The 22,537-nt window shown below is 34.8% G+C and overlaps 1 protein-coding gene and 1 pseudogene across 6 annotated transcripts; one reads left to right on the top strand and one right to left on the bottom strand.

Annotated features, from left to right (window-relative positions):
• Nucleotides 1–742: 742 nt before the first annotated feature.
• LOC121259355 (elongator complex protein 4) lies at nucleotides 743–9,259 on the bottom strand. 6 transcript variants are annotated; one of them, XM_041160909.1, is made up of 12 exons: nucleotides 9,078–9,259; nucleotides 8,041–8,464; nucleotides 7,831–7,935; nucleotides 7,618–7,711; nucleotides 6,131–6,280; nucleotides 5,771–6,003; nucleotides 5,602–5,674; nucleotides 5,111–5,267; nucleotides 4,166–4,244; nucleotides 3,790–3,949; nucleotides 3,612–3,703; nucleotides 743–1,277 (listed from the first exon to the last, which is right to left on the bottom strand). In XM_041160909.1, exons 5-12 carry the CDS (start codon nucleotides 6,261–6,263, stop codon nucleotides 1,110–1,112), a joined length of 1,095 nt encoding a protein of 364 aa, XP_041016843.1. In that variant the 5' UTR covers nucleotides 6,264–6,280; nucleotides 7,618–7,711; nucleotides 7,831–7,935; nucleotides 8,041–8,464; nucleotides 9,078–9,259; the 3' UTR covers nucleotides 743–1,109. The 6 variants fall into 6 exon arrangements, with proteins under 6 accessions (XP_041016843.1, XP_041016846.1, XP_041016842.1 ...); XM_041160912.1 differs by lacking the exon at nucleotides 9,078–9,259 and adding an exon at nucleotides 7,161–7,217 and having other exon boundaries at nucleotides 8,037–8,620; XM_041160908.1 differs by lacking the exon at nucleotides 9,078–9,259 and having other exon boundaries at nucleotides 8,041–8,619.
• On the top strand, nucleotides 8,250–16,759 carry LOC121260085 (annotated as a pseudogene).
• The last annotated feature ends 5,778 nt before the right edge of the window (nucleotides 16,760–22,537 follow it).

Genomic DNA, 22,537 nt, shown 5'->3' on the forward strand with positions numbered 1-22,537 from the left:
ATAGGGATTTTAACACAAAAAAATGTAAAATTTAGACTTGAACTTGGCAATGGACTAGCCATTGCCAATGCTCTTACTCCATAGAAAATGCCTTAATATCCACATTTATTTCACATGGGCTGTCGGTTCAGGTTCATTTTCTGTCAAATTAGCTTATAAAGTCCCGGATCATATGATAATTCCAGTGGTTTTGGGGGCCATAGGATTAAAGAGTGAGAACAAATGTGGGAACTGAAAGAAATGATAGACTGAATTAAGCTACTCTTATGGATATTGCTTGGAACTCGTTTTATGCTAGCTAAAACGATCAGTGAGTTAGAAGAGTTCCAAGCTCATTGCCACCTATGTAACTTAGCACATGAAATGTTCGAACCTTATTTTTCATTCACTCATTTGCGCGGATTATTTGGAGATAATCCTCTTGACCACTCAACATCTCAATTTGTTACAGACCATATGTATGAGCCAGCTTAATTGCTAGTGTTAGATGGATTTTATTTGGTTCGACAGAAACCAAATTATCCATAGCTCCAAGAGGTGTAGTATCCGACAGAGATATGCATGCCCTGGAAATATTTTATTGCAGGGCCAAAGCTCAGACACGGAAAGTAGATGGGTTTTCGGGGCTGGGGAAACATGGAATCCCGAGTTAGGAACCTAAAATCCTTGTCAAGAGAGGGGAATTGCGCTAATACAAGAACCTGCTCAAATTGAAAGGTTCATAAAACTATAAATAAATAAATTATGCAAAGGTCATCAAATAATTAAGAGCACACTGTAAGTAAATGAAAGAATACAATACAACTAGTTTTAAGGATATATTTGCTTTGTTGAACATGAAATAGCTATTTCATTATTTAGTTTGGTTTTAAGTAAAGAAAAAAAATTTCCCTATTTAACAACCAAAAGGAAGAAGTCACTTCTTGCTATTGTGATGTGCTACCAAGTATATATAACTGGCATTGTTAAGGTCAGTTGAATATGGGAAACCTGAAGGACATTGGTAGCACAGACCAGCATTTCTTCTGGCAATGTCTCAACCATTCTCGATAACTTAAATAAGTAGAATTGTTTAATGGTGATTGGGGCCAGTGAGATCATGTTAGGACCTAGAATTCAAGGGTCCCAGTCCTTGAAGACGCGGAACAACTTGCAGAAGTGCCATATGAGTTCCCAGATGCACCATCAATTGGAGCTTGATTCAGACATTCTAAAACTAAAAACCTCCGCTTTTGCAACTTTATTGAGAATGTTGTTGCATCAAGAATCACAGGTACCTGACAACAAGTTTGAACCAACAAGGTAAGGGTAAATAATAATATCCAAAAGATAACTAGCAGACAGGAAATTATGCTGTATTTTTCTCAGGAAAATAATTTTCTGATTGGGCTGGTTGTTTTATCAACCATTATGAGAAAACAAAAAATTAAGGGCCTAAAACAAGAAAGTTCAAGAACATAAGCAACAATGATGGACAAATATAGTCTATTCAGTTCAACAGATTTGATCAAGCATACCACAACAGATTTCACGTGAAATGCACATATGCCCTGTTGAGGATGGCATAAATGAGCAGTATGTCAGTTGGAATGATCTTGCTCGGTGATCCCGATCAACAGTTATTTTCTTATGATGCTCAGAATTTTCAAGCAGTGTGTCCATCGGACTAGATTTGCTAGGGGATTCTGAGCAATAGTTATTTCTTGTGATGCTCAAAATTTTAGAGCAATATGTCAGTTGGACTTGTCTTGGTCAGTGATCCCGAGCAAAGGTTAAATTCTTGCATTGATCGGTATTACCGACCAATGTGTCGGTCGAACTAAACTTGCTTGGTGATCCTGAGCAAAGGTTATTTTCTTGCGATGCTCAGAACTACCGAGCAATGTGTCGGTCAGAATGGTCTTGCTTGGTCATACTAAGCAAGGTTTATTTTCTTCCGATACTTGGAATTACCAAGTAATGTGTCGATGGGTTTGGAAGTGCTTGGTGATCCCAAGTAAGTTTAGTTTCTAGCAATGCGCATAATTTCCAAGCAATGTCTCATTCGGACTAGCCTTGCTCGAGGACTAAATTCTTGCGCAATGTGTTGGTCAGACTTTGCAAGGCATGAATGTCTAAGTGAAAATGTTGCTACAGTTTTTATATGGGAAAATATACTCTTCAAAATGTATATTAATTAGAAATAATCATTAAGACTGAGAATCATTGAGAAAAATAATAATTGTTAATATGATAATGAACTATGTGAAAGTGTTTGAGTTTTTTCAATTATAAAAAATAATTATTAAATTGGTAGTAGCAAAGATAGCAAACCAAAGATAGATATGTGAATCAAAACATGGTTTCCGAACAAGTCAAGAGGCATATATACAACCATTGTAAAGTGTAGTGTTTGTTACCTACAGGCATGTATTTGTTTTACACATGATTAGGCTATTAAGAAGATAGTTATTTTGTTTTACAGAAATAGAATTGTTTTGTTCATAAAATTGACCTTCCCAACTCATGTATAGTTTTCTTTTACTGCAAGGCTCATGCCTATGTCTACATTGTTTGTATATATGAAGATCATCTTGAAAGTTGAATGTTTTGAACTAAACTAATGAAAATGTAAAATAGAAAGGAACAAGAATAGAACAACTATTTGACATTCTTTAGTACGCTAACCCTGACGATTGGACCACATTTTTGTAGATGTTAATGGAAAGAAATTATTAGATGGTCTTACTTCTAAAAACTCATACCATATGGTGTTATTCCTAAAAACAATCGCAAATGAATCTAATCCTAAGAGCGTCATAGCACAAGGGGATGACCAAATTTACCTAAATTTTGCCCAAAAGAAATCTCAGGGTTAAAAATGTAATTTACAAGAGAATAAAATTTAATTAAGGAAAAAAGACAGTAAGAAAAAGATTAAAAAAAAAAAAAAGCACTAATCATCTAAATGAAAACCTTGGTAATTTTGCCTGCCAAATAAAAAATATTTTAGAACCTCATGGACAAAAATGTAGCCCATCAAACACAAACCTCAAGGACAAAGAGGTACTTTTAGCCATCAAACACATTAGAACCTCAAGGACAAAGAGGTAATTTTGCTTACCAAACACAAACCTGAAGGACAAAAGATAACTTTTGCATCAAACACAAACTACTGACAAACCTCAAGGACAAAAAGGTAATTTTCCATCAAACACAAACTATTAACAAATCTAAGGACAAAAAGGTAATTTTTCCATCAAACAAAATCTACTATTCACGTGGATAGATGCTTTTATACATAAGAGTAGATATATGACAACTAAGACGATGCTATAGGTTACTGCAATATATATAACTAGACATGCATTTGATTCAAAGATCACAAAGCCAGTGATTTAACCATTTCCGTGTAGAGAAACTTCCGAGGGTGCGGTGCATGGGACCGGGGTTTACTTTGCAGGGGTGGGTTAGAAGGGCCCTGCCTTGGAGAGGTTCCCCGACATCAAAAAAAAAAAAAACATAGGATTGCAGGTTTGTGTGTATGAGAATCAAATTAATAGTAGAAAAATATGATGCAGGTAGTGCTACCGCTTATATAAATATTTGGAAGAAACATGTCTTTGTGGTACCTGTGTATTAATGCGCGCTACTTTGTGTACATTCAAAAGACCGACCATGTCTTGATAACCAGTGAGCAGGTTTGCCAATTCCTTGTCCTCGTCTGTAATAAGCACCCTCTTCAAAAAAAAATTTGACACGTAACTAATTATAATAGTTTAAAAGAATTCAAGAAAGCTGCCATCCAACCTGGGATTGCTCTGACAGACAGCAAAGTGTCTGCCATGTGCTGCCATCGTTTAGAGACTGATGGCAAAAGAAGGGAAGGTGGAAATGTCACAACAGCAACTGCATTAGAAGACCGGATCATGCTTCTCAGAGATCTGATAAAGGAAAGCATATCCCATTCCTGTAATGGCATCATGTTACAGAAATATACTGATACTCAGCATTAAATTTCAAAATCAAAATAAGTCAAAAAGAACAGACTTGAAAAGTGACCATGATTTTCTAGGGTATAACAAAACGCGTTTATCAAGTTTAGCAATACAACAAAGACGTCAAGCAAATGAAATATAAGAGAATTTTAAAGTAGAGCTTAACAGCAAAATATAACTATACTTACCACATTGGAATATTCGCATTGTGGAGCACAAAACGACTGAATGGCAATACGACCAGCGGAGGTGATGCTGCCATCATTTCTTGGATGCCATGCAAAGGTAGAAATTCCATGTGAGAATTGAGCTTGAGGATTAAAAAGGCAACGCAAATTAGTTGGAGCCACTCAAGTGGTGGGTTTTAAAAAACTATTTTTATGTCAAGCCATGGGTTTTTGTCAAAGAAACTAAATTTAAGACCCACTAAAAACAAAAAAATGTGGGAGCTTTAATGTAAACGTTAAATAGCTCAAAGACAGATGAACATAACCTGACAACCAAAATACATAAAAGAAAACATAAGTTTTATTTGGCAGCAAGTTAAAATGATTTTTGAAGTCATAGGAGCTATAAACATGGTTGGGAGAGAAAATGTTCGTATGCAACCTATTATATAACATCAAGAATGCCGCTATCTATCACAGGATACAAGAGGTTTATACCACTGAACAAGATCTTAGCTCAGAATCCACAATGAAATTGTGCCAATTGAGTCAAATGTCACAATCATTTCAGCATCTGCATTCTGAAACAATTACCACTCTTTAATTTAGAACACACAAGAACAATTTTCATATAGAAGTCCTGTAGCTATAGAAACGTATGCCGGGAAAATTTCTATTAACAAACTTCGTTTCAAGGTACTCAACCCCACCCCTAAAATTGATGTCCTCCTGTCTAGATATATAGACGTATAAGATGCCAAAATTTCTATCACTAGACTTTGTTTCAGGGTATTTGGTAGGGCTACCATTTTCAATTGGGAAAGAGAGAGAGAGGGTTGGGTGTTTTGCACACAAAGAGGAGAACAAATTCTAATCAAAATTAGCACAAGAAGCCAAACTAGTGTGATGGATCTGTATAGCCAACTTCAAAAGTAGAATTCTGATAATGAGAGCATATGGCAGTACCTTGGAAATTGAGTGAAAAATGTAGCACAACGGTCACGAAGAGCACCAAGATCTGAATTATGTAGAATGCTGACACAATCTATATGCTGACCGCTTAGAAAGTGCCTTTCTAGAGGCTTCCGCAAGTCAAAGTCATTGCAGTACTCATGCTTACCATCTGCATGACAATAAGCTAATGAGATCTTACACACAGAGAAACTTGTAAACTTGTTCCAAGTATTAATTAACAACAAGATTCATTAATAATGGACTGATTCACTTGTGATGCCCCCACCACTAACAATTTTTTTTTTATAGGTAAAAAAAATTGTTTTTCATTAGGCTATTTATGTTGGGGAATATAGATGGCAAACTAAGATTGCAACAATTAAAACTTCCTGGCCGGGAGGTAGATATATTTTTATACCGGAACGGCTAAATATAAGCAGTAGCAGCACATTTAAAGTATAAATAAAATATAAAAGAAAAAGAATTGTTATTGACAAGCTTACCTCTAGTATTATCAAAAGTCTGCTGATGTTCAGCAAAGTACTTCTTATATTGCCAAGCAATCCTCAAACCCTCCTGCAATTTGTGCAAATACATAAATTGAGATTTTTTGGTCACCCAAATCAGAAACACATAAATAAACAAATGAAGTAAATGGAAGAAGCAGAGCACCTGTTCAGGATCATGATCACGAGACTTATCTTTATCATCTTTGCATGGCCTTGGACTAGGCAAAGTGCCCAGAAATCCTTTTGGGTCTTTGGATGGACTGGCATACAGAAGGGGTTGCTTGTGAACAAGTCCTTGAGACATAAAGTTCCTCAACAAAAGCATGTGATGAGGTGCTTCTGCATCTTCCATCACCATGACTAGGCTTCCCAAAGCAAACCCACCGCCTAAAATCTCTACAAATAAGATAATAAATCAAAAAACTCCTGAGATGCAGACTGCACAAGTAATTGTTAAAGCCATAATGATATCATTTTGTACAATACTTTGATCCTGAGAAAGTTGATAAATGTAGAGAATTACTGTCGAGGTCTGGTATCCCAGATGAGATAAAGATCGTGCCATTGGGACCATACTTGAGCCCGGGCGTATTAGACGAGGGTACGGCTGTGAGGTTGCGAGAGAAGCTGCTTGTTCGAGACTTGCTTGTAGCCATGACTACATTAAAACTCTCTACAACATTTTGAATGTGCAAAATTAGAAAAGAAGTAATTCAACAGCAAAGCTCACTGATAGCTATTGTTTTCATTAGAGTAGCCATCTCCGCATTACCTTCATTGGGCATCCTTATGTCACAAAACTAATCTAAAAATAATTCAATTTTCTAAATCCCCAACCCTCTCCCCCCCCCCCCCCCCCCCCCCCCCCCCCCCCCAAAAAAAAAAAAAAGGAACAATCCCACACCCCAACTCTCTCTTTCTTGGGCTTTCCCTTTGGATGGTATTGTCATGCCCCGTACCAAAGGGTCAAGAAGGGAGTTCCTACGACTTAACATCAAATTTCCAACAATACAAGTATGGACTCCAACAATAAAGGGAGAGGCTTTGTAACATGTAAAACTCTTTTATTCCAAAAAAAATATGTTCCTCCACAGAGACGTAAATGAACTTCTCCAACATATAAAATAAAAGAAAACTCCACAAAGTCTCAGATAATGCAACCTTATCTCAAAATACTATTCAAAAGTAAAGTAACTAATTTCCTAAAGGCCACTATTATAGCCTGTGGTAGGGCCTGTAACCAAAGCACAATAGATCTTATGCCTCAGGGCTTTCCTATGCAATACCATATCATGACAAGAGTACTAACCAGATAAATATCATATAATCATATAAAAATTAAAGACTTCATATTCACATTTTATGCAGTAGAGAAATAGAGTACAAAAATTGTTCATGTCTACACCAGTCGTGATAAAACGTCACGCTTAAATGTTCAGATACAAAGACTAGTGCATATAACCGAGGCTGTTTTCATAACAAAATATGCAAGTTCTTCACAAAATTAACTTCAATCAATTTTAGGCAAAGTCTAGTATAGGAGCACCGCTTACCTTTGCAATACGCTATCTAAACTTTGAACTCGAACAGAACCAATATCACGACCCAATCCAAAAAAATATCACAAACATTAATAACTCATACTAGTACAAGACCAACCTAACAAAATTCTATAATCCGAATGATAGCTCAATAAGAGCCGGAATCCATTCCTTTAACCAATTACAATTAATCTCGGCGCTCCAAACATCCACCCTAAATTTCCGACAACCAGAGACAATTTTTCCGTTTCATTTCAGCACAACCATAGCAAATGACCCAACAGAATCATTCTCCCTCTATTGGGATACCCTTGCGACCAATCTCCAATACCTCAACTTAACAGTAACAAAAAACCAACAGCACATTCAACACTACTACACCCTCCAAGAATAGTCTATTTTAGTTTTTAATTAACAAACTCCAAACTAACCACAGTTAAAATGACAAGTACACGGGTAAAGGGGATACCTCACCATTGAAGCGGTGTTCGACTGGACTCGGTGATGGAACCTCACGAACTGAATGGTGCCGTGTTCCTGGGCTTGTGGTGCTGCAGCCTCCACTGGTTGAGGTGGCGGGCATAGCAAGGAGAGAGAGAGTTATTGAGAAAGAGAGCCGAAACTGTATGCACAAAGAGAGAGAGGGAGACAGAGACAGAGAGACGACGATTGAGACACTTACCGTCGGTTTCGTACGAAGTCGTCAGTGGCGGAGGAGATGGGCGGAGGGGTCACGCAGGCTCCGATGGCCTTCGTTGGTCACCGCGGTCAGCCTAATACCGAGACACTGTGAGACGCCGACAGAGAGTTAGAGCGAGCGAGCGAGAGAGAGAGAGAGAGAGAGAGAGAGAAACGGCAAGAGAGTGAACGAGATGGAGATGTAGTAACTTGCCGGTGTCGGAAACCGAGAGCGGGAGCGGCGTCGCTGGACGTTCCACGGTGAGCGAAGGTGCAGAGGAGAGAAAGAGAAGGAGGGTGTCGGGCTAGGGAAACAAAGGCTTGGTGCCGCGGAGCTTTGTGGCGCACGCGGTGCAGCGGAGCTTCACGGTGTCGGTGATCGGAACTGTAGAGAGCGGCGCGGCATGAACCGACACGGAAGGCATGGATCTGGGAACGGCGGCGAGCGGAAATCACAGAGAAGCGAGGGAAATGGGCAGAGAGAGAGGCGTGGGGGTGTCTGGCAGTCTGCGCAGGTGGAGAGAAAAGAGGGAGAGACGTTGGGCAGTGGCTGGGGAAGAGACTCGAGAGAGTGTTGTAGGGTGTAAGCCTCAAATGACGTCGTCTTGGGTACTTTTGTTTTTTGTTTTCCAAGCGGGCTGGGTTCAAAATTTGGGCTTGGGTCATTACAGGTATCAAATCTTATTTAAACGCAGCAAACCTGTCTAAATTATACGATTTCAATTTTAACTGCCTGGGGATTGATTGTATGCTATTATGTCAATACAACAACTTTACTTCACAGAGTAGGCTATTCATCGAACAAAAGCGTGCAGGATTATCGGTTCTAACAATTCAAGAACAACTAGCACACCATACACAATGCTCTGGAAAGCTACTGTGAAGGAAGAACGAACAAAACGGGCCTGCAGTTGAGTGAATATATCCCGAGTCGAACTACAGAAGCAGCATCGAGCAGACGTGACCTTCGCAATCTGTCTTTCTTTTCCTCTTGTTTCCCAAGAATACAATACGGGCCTTTCTTGTTATTCAATTCTTTCTTACTTAAACGGTGAGTCGTTTGTGTCTGATCAGAAGGTTCGTCTATGAAACTTCTTAAAATTCCTTTTCAAGAAATTAAAACAAAAAGAAGCTCCATGATGGGTTGATATTTAATAAAAGTTATTTTACAGTGATATATAATTACGTCTTGCAAAATGATATAATATACTCAAGATACGAGAGAGAGTAAAACAAGTTGTTATTCCTTACTAATTTATTGGATCATTGTTGACTCGGGATCGAGTTGATAAGACTGAAAGCACCGACTAGTATCGATCACCACCAAGAAGCTTTTCTAATTCATCTCAATTTTCACTTCCATCTCTCTTCAGAATCTGTCTTACGAAAAGAAGAAAAAAAATGTCTGAAGCATTATCATCAGCAGCAGAAGAAGAAAATCCCAATATATATAGTATCGATATATATAGATGCTTGATATTTATATATATATATATATATATATATATATATATATATATATATATATATATATGTTTGTGTGTATAATGCAAATCCCAATTGATAGGGTTCAAGTCAAATTCTATGTGCTGAACTAATATTTTAAGAAGGTAAATCTGCACAAATATGATAAGAAAGCTTAATCTTCCAGTTTGGATTTGGGCAATATCCGTTGTTTTATCCCAACAAATAATCTATTTACGTCCATATTTTTAATCTTAGAAAATATTCCCTTTCAAGTTCTTGATTTTGATTTCGATTTTGGTCAAATTTTGTGTAGGATTATTGTTTAATTACGTATTTAATTTTCATGCAATAATTTATCATTTTCCTTTTCATAAAGATTATAATCATAATTTTGAATTTTCAATCTATTTAAGTCCGGCCTGTAAGTTTCATTAGATAATTTTTAATTTTACCATTAATCAATATTTTTCAGAATTTTTTCTCAATTTTGCATATTTTGTCAATCTCAATCCTTAATTTTTAATTTATTGATTATCTCATTTTTAGAATAATTTTTATCATGCCCGGCGTCAGTGTGTGTCCAAATTATTACTGTTTTGTTTATATAGGCATGAGATTGTAGGTGAAGTGACAAAGGTTGGGAGCAATGTAAAAAAATTCAAAACAGGAGATAAAGCAGGCGTGGGGTGCATGGTGGGGTCATGCGGTTCATGCTACAATTGCAAACAGGACTTAGAAAATTTCTGCCCCAAAATGATATGGACCTACGTTGGGTACAATTACCAGGATGGCTTGAAAACATTTGGTGGATATTCAGATAAGCTTGTTGTAGACGAGCATTTTGCGGTGTTAGTACCAAATAATCTGCAACTGGATGGTGCTGCCCCACTACTCTGCGCAGGAATCACAGTTTACAGCCCATGATGCACTTTGGACTCAACAACCCTGGCCAGCATTTGGGGGTGGTGGGGCTGGGTGGCCTGGGTCATGCGGCCGGGAAATTTGCCAAAGCTCTGGGAATGAAGGTCACCGTAATAAGCAGCTCCCCAAACAAGCACAAGGAAGCATTGGATAATTTGGATCGCCTCGGTGCTGATCACTTTTTGGTCACGAGTCATGACGACCAAGAGCAAATATTGCAGGTAATTAATTAAGTACGTACTAATTGCCCATATTTAATTTGGGTTTCAGATAACAAATGAGAAAATGAGTTTTTTCTTTATAAATATGTAATATATTAAAAATTGAGATTAAGAAACATTTAGTGCTTGTTTGGACACACTCAAAATTCTCAAAACTTCTCATAATTTCATCCTCAAAGTACATCATTTAAATCACAAAACATTTCTCAATTTTAAAATTTTAATTTTTTCATCCAATCATTATCTAATCGTTATTCTTTTTTTTTTATATATATATATATATATATAAAAGCAAACTTTCATTAATAAGAAATGACCAATATATAGCAACTTGATCAAACCAAAGTGCACGATCCACAAAAGCTGGGACATGTTCCCACTACATTAGGATATCATCAACATTCCAAGCAAAACATGCCAAGCTATGTGCTACCCTATTGCCTTCCCTATAAACATATTGAACATGCAAATCTGTAAAATGCATCATTAGGTCTTTAGCATCCTTTATTACATTACCATTTAAAGAGAAAGACTCTTGAGTAGCTTGTAATTCATGCACCAATAATAAATATTATGTCTCTACCACCAGTTTAGGTATCCCAAGTGGAATAAAAAGTTGTAAGCCTCTCAACACAGCTAACAATTCGATAGTAGTAGGTTCATCAACAACATCTTCAAATTTGATCGCAGCCATGACTACTTTACCATCTTCAACTCTTAAAACCAAACCTACGCCAGCTTTCCTCACATCTTCAAAAATTGCACCATCTACATTTAGTTTTAAGAAACTTGGTGGAGGTGGTTGCCATTTACAAATTTGTTCTCTTTCAATAGCACTATAAGTCTTCAACTGTATAAAAGTTCTATGAAGAGATAGAGCATGATTAACAGCTACCATAAGTTTAATCACAGTTTTCTCCATTATCATCTTATTACGTCTTAACCATAAACTCCATCCAATTAGGAAAAACAAAGTAAAATCTGCCTCATTCGTTCTTTCCAAAACAATCCTAATAGTTTCCAAGAAAGTTAACTGGTGCGGAATTTGTTGCAATAACGGGAGAACCTGCTGCCATAACCTTCTAAGATGAGAGCAAAATAGAAGAGTTGTGCCACATCCTCTCCACTCGCCTGACAGAATCAACACACATTTGCCACAATTTTTTTATGTCTCAAATTATTTAGAGTTGGTAGAATATTTTTATAAGCTCGCCATGCAAAAAATTTTATTTTTCTAGGAGCTTTCATTTGCCATATACCCTTCCAAATTCTCTTATCAACCATAAGAGATTAACTTTCTCCATTACTACCAGAATTCAAATTTTGAATCAAACGATAAGCACTCTTCACAATAAAGTTTCCATTTGACTCTTCATTACAAATCCACTTGCCCATATAATCATTGCTAGACAATCTGATCTTAAGAATCTTATTTGCCACATTTGGATTGAAAAGAGATCTAACTTGACATATCTTCCACAAACTGGTAGCCTGGTCAATAAGAGAAGCTACTGTTATTCAAATACAAAAATCAATATAACTTTTACAAACTTAAAAACGAAAAGAATAAGGTTAATTACACTCTACCTCCTCGAATTTTCACTCAATTCACAATGTGCCTCCGAAACTAATAATTGCATCAAAGTAGATCCTCAAACTTTCAAAACTTCTCAATCCCCCCCTTTCGTCTACTAGCAGCATCAAATCTAACGGAAATTTACTACAAAGATGTAATTTTTATCTAATTTATTATCATTGACCATTAAATCTAAAATAATATATGTTATTAATTAATAATAAATCATTAATCATTAACCATATATAAAATTATTTTACACTTAAGTTGTAAGAAAGTATGAATAATCTATGTACACAATGAAATTATTTGATATATATAAATTAATAAAAAAAATTATTTAATGATTTATGATTTATGATTTATTATTAATTGATAGCATATATTATTTTATAGTTTATATGGTCAATGATAGTAAATTAGATAAAAATTACATCCTTACAATAAATGTTACGCACATGAGCAGCACGTGCAGTGAGTTTCCGTTAGATTTAACGCTGATGGTAGACGGAAGGGGGGATTGAGAAGTTTTGAAAGTTCGAGGGTCCACTTTGATGTAATTATTAGTTTCGGAGGCACATTGTGAATTGAGTAAAAGTTCAAGAGGGCAAATTGTAATTAACCCAAAAGAATATTCAAAAATTATATTTAGATTTTTTTTTTAATTTTATAATATTTTTGTCCAATTCTTTTTCCTCTCATTTTCTAAAACCTAATAAAACAGCTTTACTCAAAACATTTCATTACATATATTTACAGAAGAGATATTCCAAATGTCCAAACATACGTAAGTGAAAGAAGGGGCCGGGCATGATATTAAAGGTGATTCGACGACGTTAGAGCTAGGCCGCCTGTGTTAATCATGTCATTACAAACTTATAAAGGTTGATTTCTTCTTATTTATATAATTTGATAATATCATGCATATGAACATATCAATACTCAATGATAACATTGTGTAGAGTAGTAGTAAAAGTAGTAAATATATATGAGGGAAATTATTTAGTATCTTAATATTATGTACTAATGTAACACACTGCTCCCCAATAAAGACATTTTTAGAATTTTCGAAAAGCTATTGTGCTACTAAACTTGAACTTTAAAAAAAAAAAAAATTCTTAACAACGCGCCAGATGTGAAAGATTTCATAAATAAAACAAAATTTATTATATACTTAAAAATCCAAAATAGAGTCTGCGGAAGCACTTATTTAAAAATATGAAAGTCTCATATGCTTATCAAAATAATTTATTTTAACTTTAAACCATAAACTAATCATAGCGCATAATCTGTCTAGGCCTCTGCCTTGCCTCCCTGAGTCAAGTCCTGGCCTGCAGTCTCATCCTCACAAATGTCATCACTTGGGATGGTTTAAAAACATAAAAATATACAAGAATGAGTCGAATACTCAATAAGCAACATCATAGAGTAAACATAATAAACATAAGATTTATAGAAAAACGTGCATACTTATAAATACATACGTAAATAACATAAACATGAACATGAACTCATCTTTCACTTATCATAGGTCGATACCTATTGTTGACTCCCGTGAGTTAGGGTTAGGGAATCTAAGCAGATTCTGATTCCGCCCATGGCCGCAAGTTGTGGAATCCATACATAAGGAAGACATACTGGGTGCACTACTAGCATCTACGACCTGACAAAGCAATATGCCCATAACATAGGTACCTCTTCATATCATACATAGGCCCTTACATATCTTATCATTCATACTTCATCATAATCATACTTGCATACTTATCATATCATAGATTTCAAAAGAAATCGCTTGCATACATATCATATCATATCATAAATTTCAAACGAAATTGCATTCTTTCATAAATTTCCGTAATACATGTTTCCTCACATAAAATCATGGTTTTTCATAAATATTTTGATGCATAAGTCTTTACATAAAATCATGCATGGTTTTTCATAAAATATTTTAATGCATAAGACTCACATAAAATCATGACTTTTCATAACTAATTTAATGCATAACTTCTTTCATAAAATCATGAATTTTATAAATAATTTAATGCATAAATCTTCACATGAAATCATGGATTTTCATAATATTATCATGACTGGGGTACGTAAAAAATGGCTTCCAATGGAAGACATACGTGCATAATATTGTTATAAAATACATGTTGTTTACCATACATACGTGTAAGGCTATGATCATGCTACTTACCTTGTAGCGCTAATCCACTATTTTCGACATGTAATCGGTCACCTATAAAAATAAACACATAATTTGCATAAATTTCTAATTAAACATGAATCTAAAATCTTCCTAACACTAAATTATTCTCAACTGGTAATCCTAAAAAGGCAGGGGCATTTTTGTAATCTAACTAACCCACCTAAAATTTGCGTTCCACGCATTCGGGAATCTCTCGCGTGGGCTTAAGGCCTAAGGGCGCATTACAATTTTAAAAATGGGGCAAGGAATTAAAGGTTCAGGGGTTACGCAACAAGGGTCAAAAGGGCATACATGTAATTACAGAATTATTTGAGAGGTCTTTTGGAAAATTCTGATATAAAACACATAAAAGATAAGAAAAACAGCTTACGGGAGAGGACTTGTGCGATACTCATCGAGAGAGAGGCTGAGTGTGACGGCAACTTTGGGTGGTTGGGAGTGACCAACGACGCAACTGGCTCCTCAGAATGGTGGTGCAACCCAAGAGAGAGTGAGAGAGAGAGAGAGAGAGAGAGAGACAATGAGGGAAGGCGACAGAAAGAACAGTGGGGGAGTTTGGCAGTGCTAGGGCAACAAGAGGATGGTTCCTGGTTGCTAGCTGAGACCGGTCCTCACTCTGTGGGTCTAATGCCGCGACGTTGCAGGGCACAGTGACTACGTGGAGGCTATGGTGGGTGAGGCACGTCTTAGTTTCGGTTTGTGCTTGGCTTCAGGGTGGCAAGGCTGTGAGATGTGCCTAGTGGTTGTCGTGTGGGTGGTCTGCTGGACGGATCAAGGGGAGGTGGTGGAGGTTGTTTTTCCTGGACGTGCGTTGCGGGTGACTTGGTCATACATGGGCTATGAGAGAGGAAGAGGTGGTTTGTGCATCTGCCATAAGCTGTGACCGTGGGGGAAAAGTGTGGGTTGTTGGGTTCGACGACGGTGGTTCTTGGTGCACTATCGTGTGTGTTCTGTGCGGTGTCCTCATGGTTGAGCTACAGTGGGGGTGGGTTGTGAAAGCGAAGGGTGTTGTGCGTGAGTGAGGTCTACCTTCTCCAAATTTGTTTGTGTTTATTAATTTGGGAGTCTAGGATGAGTTTTATAGATGAGGCGGAGGGAGATATCATGAGTGATAAGGAGATTAGATAAGTTGGAGTTGGGAGTTGGTTTTGATCTAAGAATCTTATTCATACTGGAGATCCAACAATATAGGAATACACGCACGAGATAGGAAAATAAATTAAAAAAAAATAAACACTATCTAGAAACCTACTTTAAAATATATCTCAAATTAAATAAAATAAATAATTTAATCCTACTTCATCCATAAAAATGTCAACCAAAAAATAACTTAATTATCAAACTCAATAAAATATCCATAATTATCCCTAACAATATAGGACCAGATTGTTACAACTAATGCAAAATATATATGCCAATAAAAAATCGTACTATTTAAATTCCAGCGCTGATTGACAAACAGGCCGGCAATGCAGCCCATGAAATCCAAGCTAATTAACATAAATATTGGACATATTTATTCACTTTTTTTTTTTTTTTTTTTTTTTTATGTTTTTTGGTGATCATGTAGTTTTGGATTTTATTAAACGTTTTGATTGAAAATAGATAATAAAATTCTGAATTTTGATTTTTCATGACCAAACTTTCGATTTCAAAGCAACATAAAGATCTATTATATATTAGTTTATCATGAAAAGTCTGATCTTAAATTAAAAACACACACAAATATTGAAGTCGAGAGCACGACCGTCATTCCATGCAAATATATATGTGTGTGTGTGGATAAAATTACGTGTACTATATTAATTATATATATATATATATATCTTTAATTTATTTGTTTTGATCTATGATCTGCAGGCTGCTATGGGCACAATCGACGGTATCCTCGACACTGTTTCAGCCCCTCACCCTCTCCTGCCATTGATTAATTTGTTGATCAAGACCAATGGAAAACTAATATTGCTTGGTGCTCCAAGTCAGCCTCCTGAGCTACCACATATTCCTTTAATCACTGGTAACTAATTACTATCTTAATCGATCCACTTCTCTTTTCTTTTCTTTTTTCTTTTTTTGTATCGTTTTATTAGACTATTATTAATGTACATGCATGTGATTTAAAAGGTAGAAAGATTGTTGGGGGTAGCGCAAGTGGGGGAATGAAAGAAACCCAAGAGATGATGGATTTTGCAGGAAAGCACGAGATCACAGCAGATGTAGAAGTTATTCCTATAGAGTACGTTAATACTGTCATCAAAAGACTTACCAAAGGTGATGTCAAGTACAGGTTTGTCATTGATATGGCTAACACATTAAAGCCTCCGCTTTCATGAATTGATTATAGAAATTAATGATCAGATCAGTCTATCGTGGCTGGCCTAGTGTAGCCTTCTGCATGGCCTGGCCAGCAATGACTTTTAAATTGTGGTGATCTCGATCGCTACGATTAAGATCAAGTGAAGTAATTAGTGTTTGGATTAGTGCATTTTGTTGGGCTTTGTCATTAATAATATATATATATATATATATATATATATATGTTTAGTTGTGAGTTTATTATTTGCTTTCTGAAATATATATAATAAACTAGTCTTCCTGTTTTATGGCAAGGATGAATTTGTATGATTGTGGCCACGACTATAATATACATATATATATATATATATATATGGCAAGGATGAATTTGTATGATTGTGGCCACGACTATAATATATATATATATATATATATATATATATATAATATAATATAATGTGGAGCACATTGTCATGGTCTGCAAATGAAATTAAGATTTAGACTATATTAAGATGTCAAGATCACCTCAATTCATCTCAAATCAATTATTGATGGAACTAGTTACTTTTTCAACTTTTCGTAAAAAGTTAAACTCATATAAATCTATTTCATACATTCAAACACATATATCTCAACTTATTTATATTAAAATATATTTCAATAGGATACACAAAATACAACTATTCACATATCAACTCAAATCATTTGAAATTACCTCAACATCTAAACATAGTCTAAAGATCCAAAACGAGAAAGGAAAAATGGCATTGCTGGAAAATATATAAAATGATGTCAAAGGTCTAACCATTAATCTTAAAGTTTAAAGACTGACAATTTACTCTATCGATGCTAACCCGATAGGGACAGAAGCTACTCGATCTCTATCAATATTATATATACAAACACAAGAAAATTTAGGTCCCACCATCATAGCACATAAAGAAAGGAGGAAGCTGCGAGGAGGAGATAGAAGATAGAACATGTTGAAAACTTGAAATTTTGTATGTTTGAAACTAATCGGAACAAGCTAGCAGCACTACAACAAATTTGAGATTTTGGGATGAAATTATTTGGGGACGAAAAAAATTTCATCCCTAAAAGTCATTTCTTAGGATGAAATTTAAATTTCATCTCAAAAAATTGATGACTTTATAAAATCATTCGAACGATACAGTAACTGTTCGAACAAAATTTTCTGTGACGAATTAAATCGTTTCAAAAACTTTTTCACGTTCGAACATAAAAAAAACGTTCGAATAGTAAAATTTGGCGGAGAATTAATTTATTATGGCGGGAAAAGTTCACAAACGTTTGAACAATTATTTGTTGCGTTCGAACGGAAAATATTTGGTGGCAAATCCTGGCGGGAAAGTTTCTAAACCGTTCGAACGGAATATATTTAGTTAGAACATATTCAAACACCATATTTATACATTCGAAGGTATAATATTAATCTCGGTACGAAACTCAAAATATAAAAAATATATATCATATATACAAATTCATTAATTAATTTTATGTAATTAATTTAAAAATATTTTAAGGATTTCTTTTATGTTAAATAAGATTTTTAGTTAAATAAATATTATCAACCATACACCACATAATATAAATCAATAATTACTCCAGAAAAGATTTTATATTTAATTTACAAATAAAACAAATTATCAAAACACCATATATATTATTCATAACTATAACAAAAGAAAATATAAATAAAAAATAGAAACTACTGTGATGCGAGGTCTCTACACACATTCTCAACTGCAGCTAATTGTGTCTCTACTTGTGTCAGTCGAGTATTGAGTGTGACCTGAGTTGCATTATTGGCATTAATCGTTGTACGTAACTCATTAACCTCTGTACGTAACCCAGAGATGGCAGCCATAATCTCTGTACGTAACTCAGACATGGCAGTATGCACTGCAGTATGTACTGCAGTATGCACTGCATCAATCACTGCTGATGTGTGTACGCCGAGCTCAGCACACAATATGTCAGCCATCTCCTCGCGAATAGATGTGCGTGATGCCTCAGCCTGTGCAGATGTCTCACCAGTCGATACTCCAGTATCTCCTGGCTGTGCATCTCTTTGAATCTCAGCCCTGTCAGGAATAGCCCCACGAAAACGAAATCTCAAGTGTCCCGTGCTCAGTGACAGGGTGGTGCTGTTGATCGGTGCCATTGGAAATCGGGAACGCTCGGCAGGTTCGGACACAACCCCGGCATGTAGCAAAAATCGAGTGATGAGGATCTCAAATGGCAGTATATCTGTCGTAATGAACCGTGTCTCTAATCGGATCCTCTGAAATATATAACCAACAAGGTCGATTGGGATGCCACGAGCGACTCGTATCATAAATCTCATTCGATCCATGCCGACCTCAGTCTTGTGCTGTCGTGGGTCAATATTGTTGGCAATGATCAAATTCATTATCTTGAAGAAAGAAGATAAATCTGCCTGCCTAATACTCTTCGTCTCATCGTACACTAGAGCATCTGGACCAACAATCAATTCTCTGACCTCATGATCAGCAAGTGTATCGATCTCATCTGTGTAATCTGGTCCCTCTTCCTGAGACATAGTTGCATCACCTGAAGGATCAGACTCTCTAGGCGGCAGGTTTGGATAGGCATCAAGAAGCCTAGGAATACCCAGATATGCAGCGAGTCTGTTCGCTGAAAATATAACAGGAGCTCATCGGACACAGATCTTGTATGCCCATTCATCGTCTAGACTGGCAGCACCGAGCTCTTTATAGAACTCAGTAACGATCTCAATGAAGGAAACGAGCTCCATTCCTTCTTCTCGCTGATTTAAGATTGGTGCCCAACCACGATCATTAAATACTGATGGGAGGGAATGACCCTCCCATATAAGAGCTACAAAATCAAACAGTTTTACCTATAGCTCAAGTAAAAAAGTTCGCTCTCGAACTGTTTGGATGGAAGGTTCTCCTGATCTACCACGTTTACGGTCCTGATAAGACATTATTATGAACCTCAAATTTTTAAAATAAAATATATATTAAACATTAGTGATAAAATCTAATTACAACGAAAAGATTTATAAAATTATATACTTTAATAAATTAATTCATAGAACAATTTAATAAAACGATGAAAACAATTTAATAATCTAATATAAACAAAATAGTTCGAATTTAATATAAAGTGTTCGAACGAATATAATATATGTTTAAACGGAAACTGAAAACTGTTCGAACGCTTAATATATGGTTCGAACGTAAAGGTTAAATTGTTCGAACGCGTTCGAATGGAAACCAGATCTAACTCGGCCATGGCTGAATCAACTCAGCGGCCATGAAAACACATAAAATATCATCGATTCCGTGGTTTCTTCGAGAAAATACATAGTACTCTTCATTTCTAAACATCCTACGGTAGATTTATGGTGTTCTACGGTGACTATTGATGAAAAAATCTAATTTAAAAAAAACGAATAAAACCATAAAATTATAAAATAAACAGTAAAATGAGTTTGAAAATGGATACCTTCACTTGGGAGGAAGAGTGTTTGACGTAGGTGCTGATTACGGCGGCAGATGACGGCGATTGTAATGCATTCAAACGTTTTCTTGCTTTTTCAAACGGTGTGGTCGGCGGCGTGAGAGAAATCTCTGCCCGCGATAACTTATATGTGCATAACCGTTCGAACGTTAAATATGGTAATATAAAACCTAATATTTTACGTTCGAACGGTAATATAAAACCGTTCGACCGTTAATATTTCACGTTCGAACGTAATTTGTTTTAAGTTTAGTAAAAATTATATTAAATGTATATTATATTTATAATCCTATAAATTAATATAATATATATACTATTATAGTATATTATATATACTGTAATATATATGGAATATTATAATATATTATAATATATATTATCATAGTAGAATACTTTAAATGAAAACATAATAACTTATATGCATTTTTTTATAGTATAATAGTAATAGATCATAATATTTTACTATCAAAGTGTTATATATGAGGTTGTACTATATATATATATATATATATATATATGATAGCATATAGAACTAAATGGTATGAGTTTATACTTAACTAATATATATCATACTATATATTCTATTATACTTATATATTTAGAGTATAGATTACTAATATATTATTATCTTATAAATTTCTCGATACTTTATTATGTGACCTTAGTATATTTAAGGCTATATATATGTTCTCCGGATATATTAATAATACATATGATCTTATATTTTTCACTATACTTTAGTATAAGATAATATATATGATACGATATATATCATATATAGTATAGATTATTATATATCATTTCGTAATCATTACTAATATATTTTCCTTTATACTAATTTAGTATAGTATAATATATATGATACTATATATATGATATATAGTATATATTACTAATAGATATCATCTTACATGTTTATATTATACTCTAGTATACTATACTATATTGGAAAATATTTAGTATAGATTACAATATATATGATAGTATATATAACTAATAAATATGATCTTATAGTACTTTTCATTTAATGATGAAAAAAATTATATTTAAACATAAATGTGATGTGTTCGAACGTTACTCGTAAATCGTTCGAACACATATTTGGCATTTGAACGTATAAAAAAACATTCGAATGGATTATTGCTATGGTGGAAAAACATCCCGCCAATTAAAGACTGCTGGACTACTGTTCGAACGTAATTTGTTATAGTTCGAACAGATTAGTACAGTGGTGGAAAAATATCCCGTCAATTAAAGACTGCTAGACTACTATTCGAACGTAATTTGTTATTGTTCGAACAGATTATTGCAGTGGTGGGAAAATATCCTGCCAATTAAAGACTGCTGGATTACTATTCGAACGGAATTTTTAGCCGATTGAACGGTAATGCTGAAATTTGTGCGGGCGGGAAATTGGCGCCCTGAAAAATTTCGCGTTCGACCGAACTTTATTTACGTTTGAACGGTTGGTCAAAACTTATATCTTTTTCGCACGCCGCTAGTCCCTCATTTTTCTCTCCTCTCTTTCACTCTTCTTCTCTCAAAAATCTTATATTTTCTTCACAAACTCGTTCATTCTATTATCATTCAAAGAGGATTACTTAGTATATTTTGCTTAAAGGTATTATTTTCTTTATCATTTTACTTCTAAATCTATCATTTTTTATTATTGATTTTGTGGTTTATATATATACTAGGTAAAAGTAATGTGCAATGCATGTTTACTTAGTTTATATTTAAATTTTTTTTATTAAGAACTAATTTTTTATTAATCAAGACGTAATATTTTCGATTAATTAAATAATAATATAATATTTATGTAATTTATAAATAATTACACGCTATGATACCAGTGTTACATTCTAAAATTAGTTATATGATTTTGAAGTATTGAAAACGATATGTTTAATTAGTTTTTGTCTGAATTTAAGAAACTCATGAATAAAAGATTTATAGACACGACTTTAATTAATTAGACTGATCTACATAATTTATTGAAAATTTATATCATAATCCGTGAGTATCGAAAGCAAAGGATGACCATAGAGTAGACGTACAACGAGATTCAAGTTTTATAATCACAAAATATTGCAGCTTTATGAAGGAAAATTTGTTGAGTGGTACTTTTAAGTCGCACATGCCAGTAAAAGAAGGGAAATCACACTGTAATAAGTTATTACAGCGGAATTTGGTACGGAACTTCTGAATAAATATAGCTATATATTCTTGCATTAATTCTATAGGTTCGTGTATTGAAAACGGTGCAGTATTTCAAGTACGTGCAACATTAATTCTATATATTCTTGATCTCCGCAGCCCACTTTTCTTGACCTGTATAATTAATTACTGCCCTTCAATAATATACCTATAGATAAACGATGTTAACTTTAACAGAAAAATAATAAAAAATCGTTAAAACAAGATTTTCTGTTAGATAGTCACTTTATAATTATAGATAGATTGTGTAGATGTTTCTTAGTTT

The sequence above is a fragment of the Juglans microcarpa x Juglans regia genome, chromosome 4D, assembly GCF_004785595.1.
Source record: "Juglans microcarpa x Juglans regia isolate MS1-56 chromosome 4D, Jm3101_v1.0, whole genome shotgun sequence".
In the NCBI taxonomy this organism is placed as follows: domain Eukaryota; kingdom Viridiplantae; phylum Streptophyta; class Magnoliopsida; order Fagales; family Juglandaceae; genus Juglans; species Juglans microcarpa x Juglans regia.

Coding starts and splice junctions, on each gene's coding strand:
- LOC121259355 (XM_041160909.1), bottom strand. CDS start 6,263: ATGGCTACAAGCAAGTCTCGAACAAGCAGCTTCTCTCGCAACCTCACA. Junction 6,004..6,130: donor TGGGATACCAGACCTCGACA/GTAATTCTCTAC, acceptor TCTTATTTGTAG/AGATTTTAGGCGGTGGGTTT. Junction 4,245..5,110: donor TTTTTCACTCAATTTCCAAG/GTACTGCCATAT, acceptor ATGGCATCCAAG/AAATGATGGCAGCATCACCT.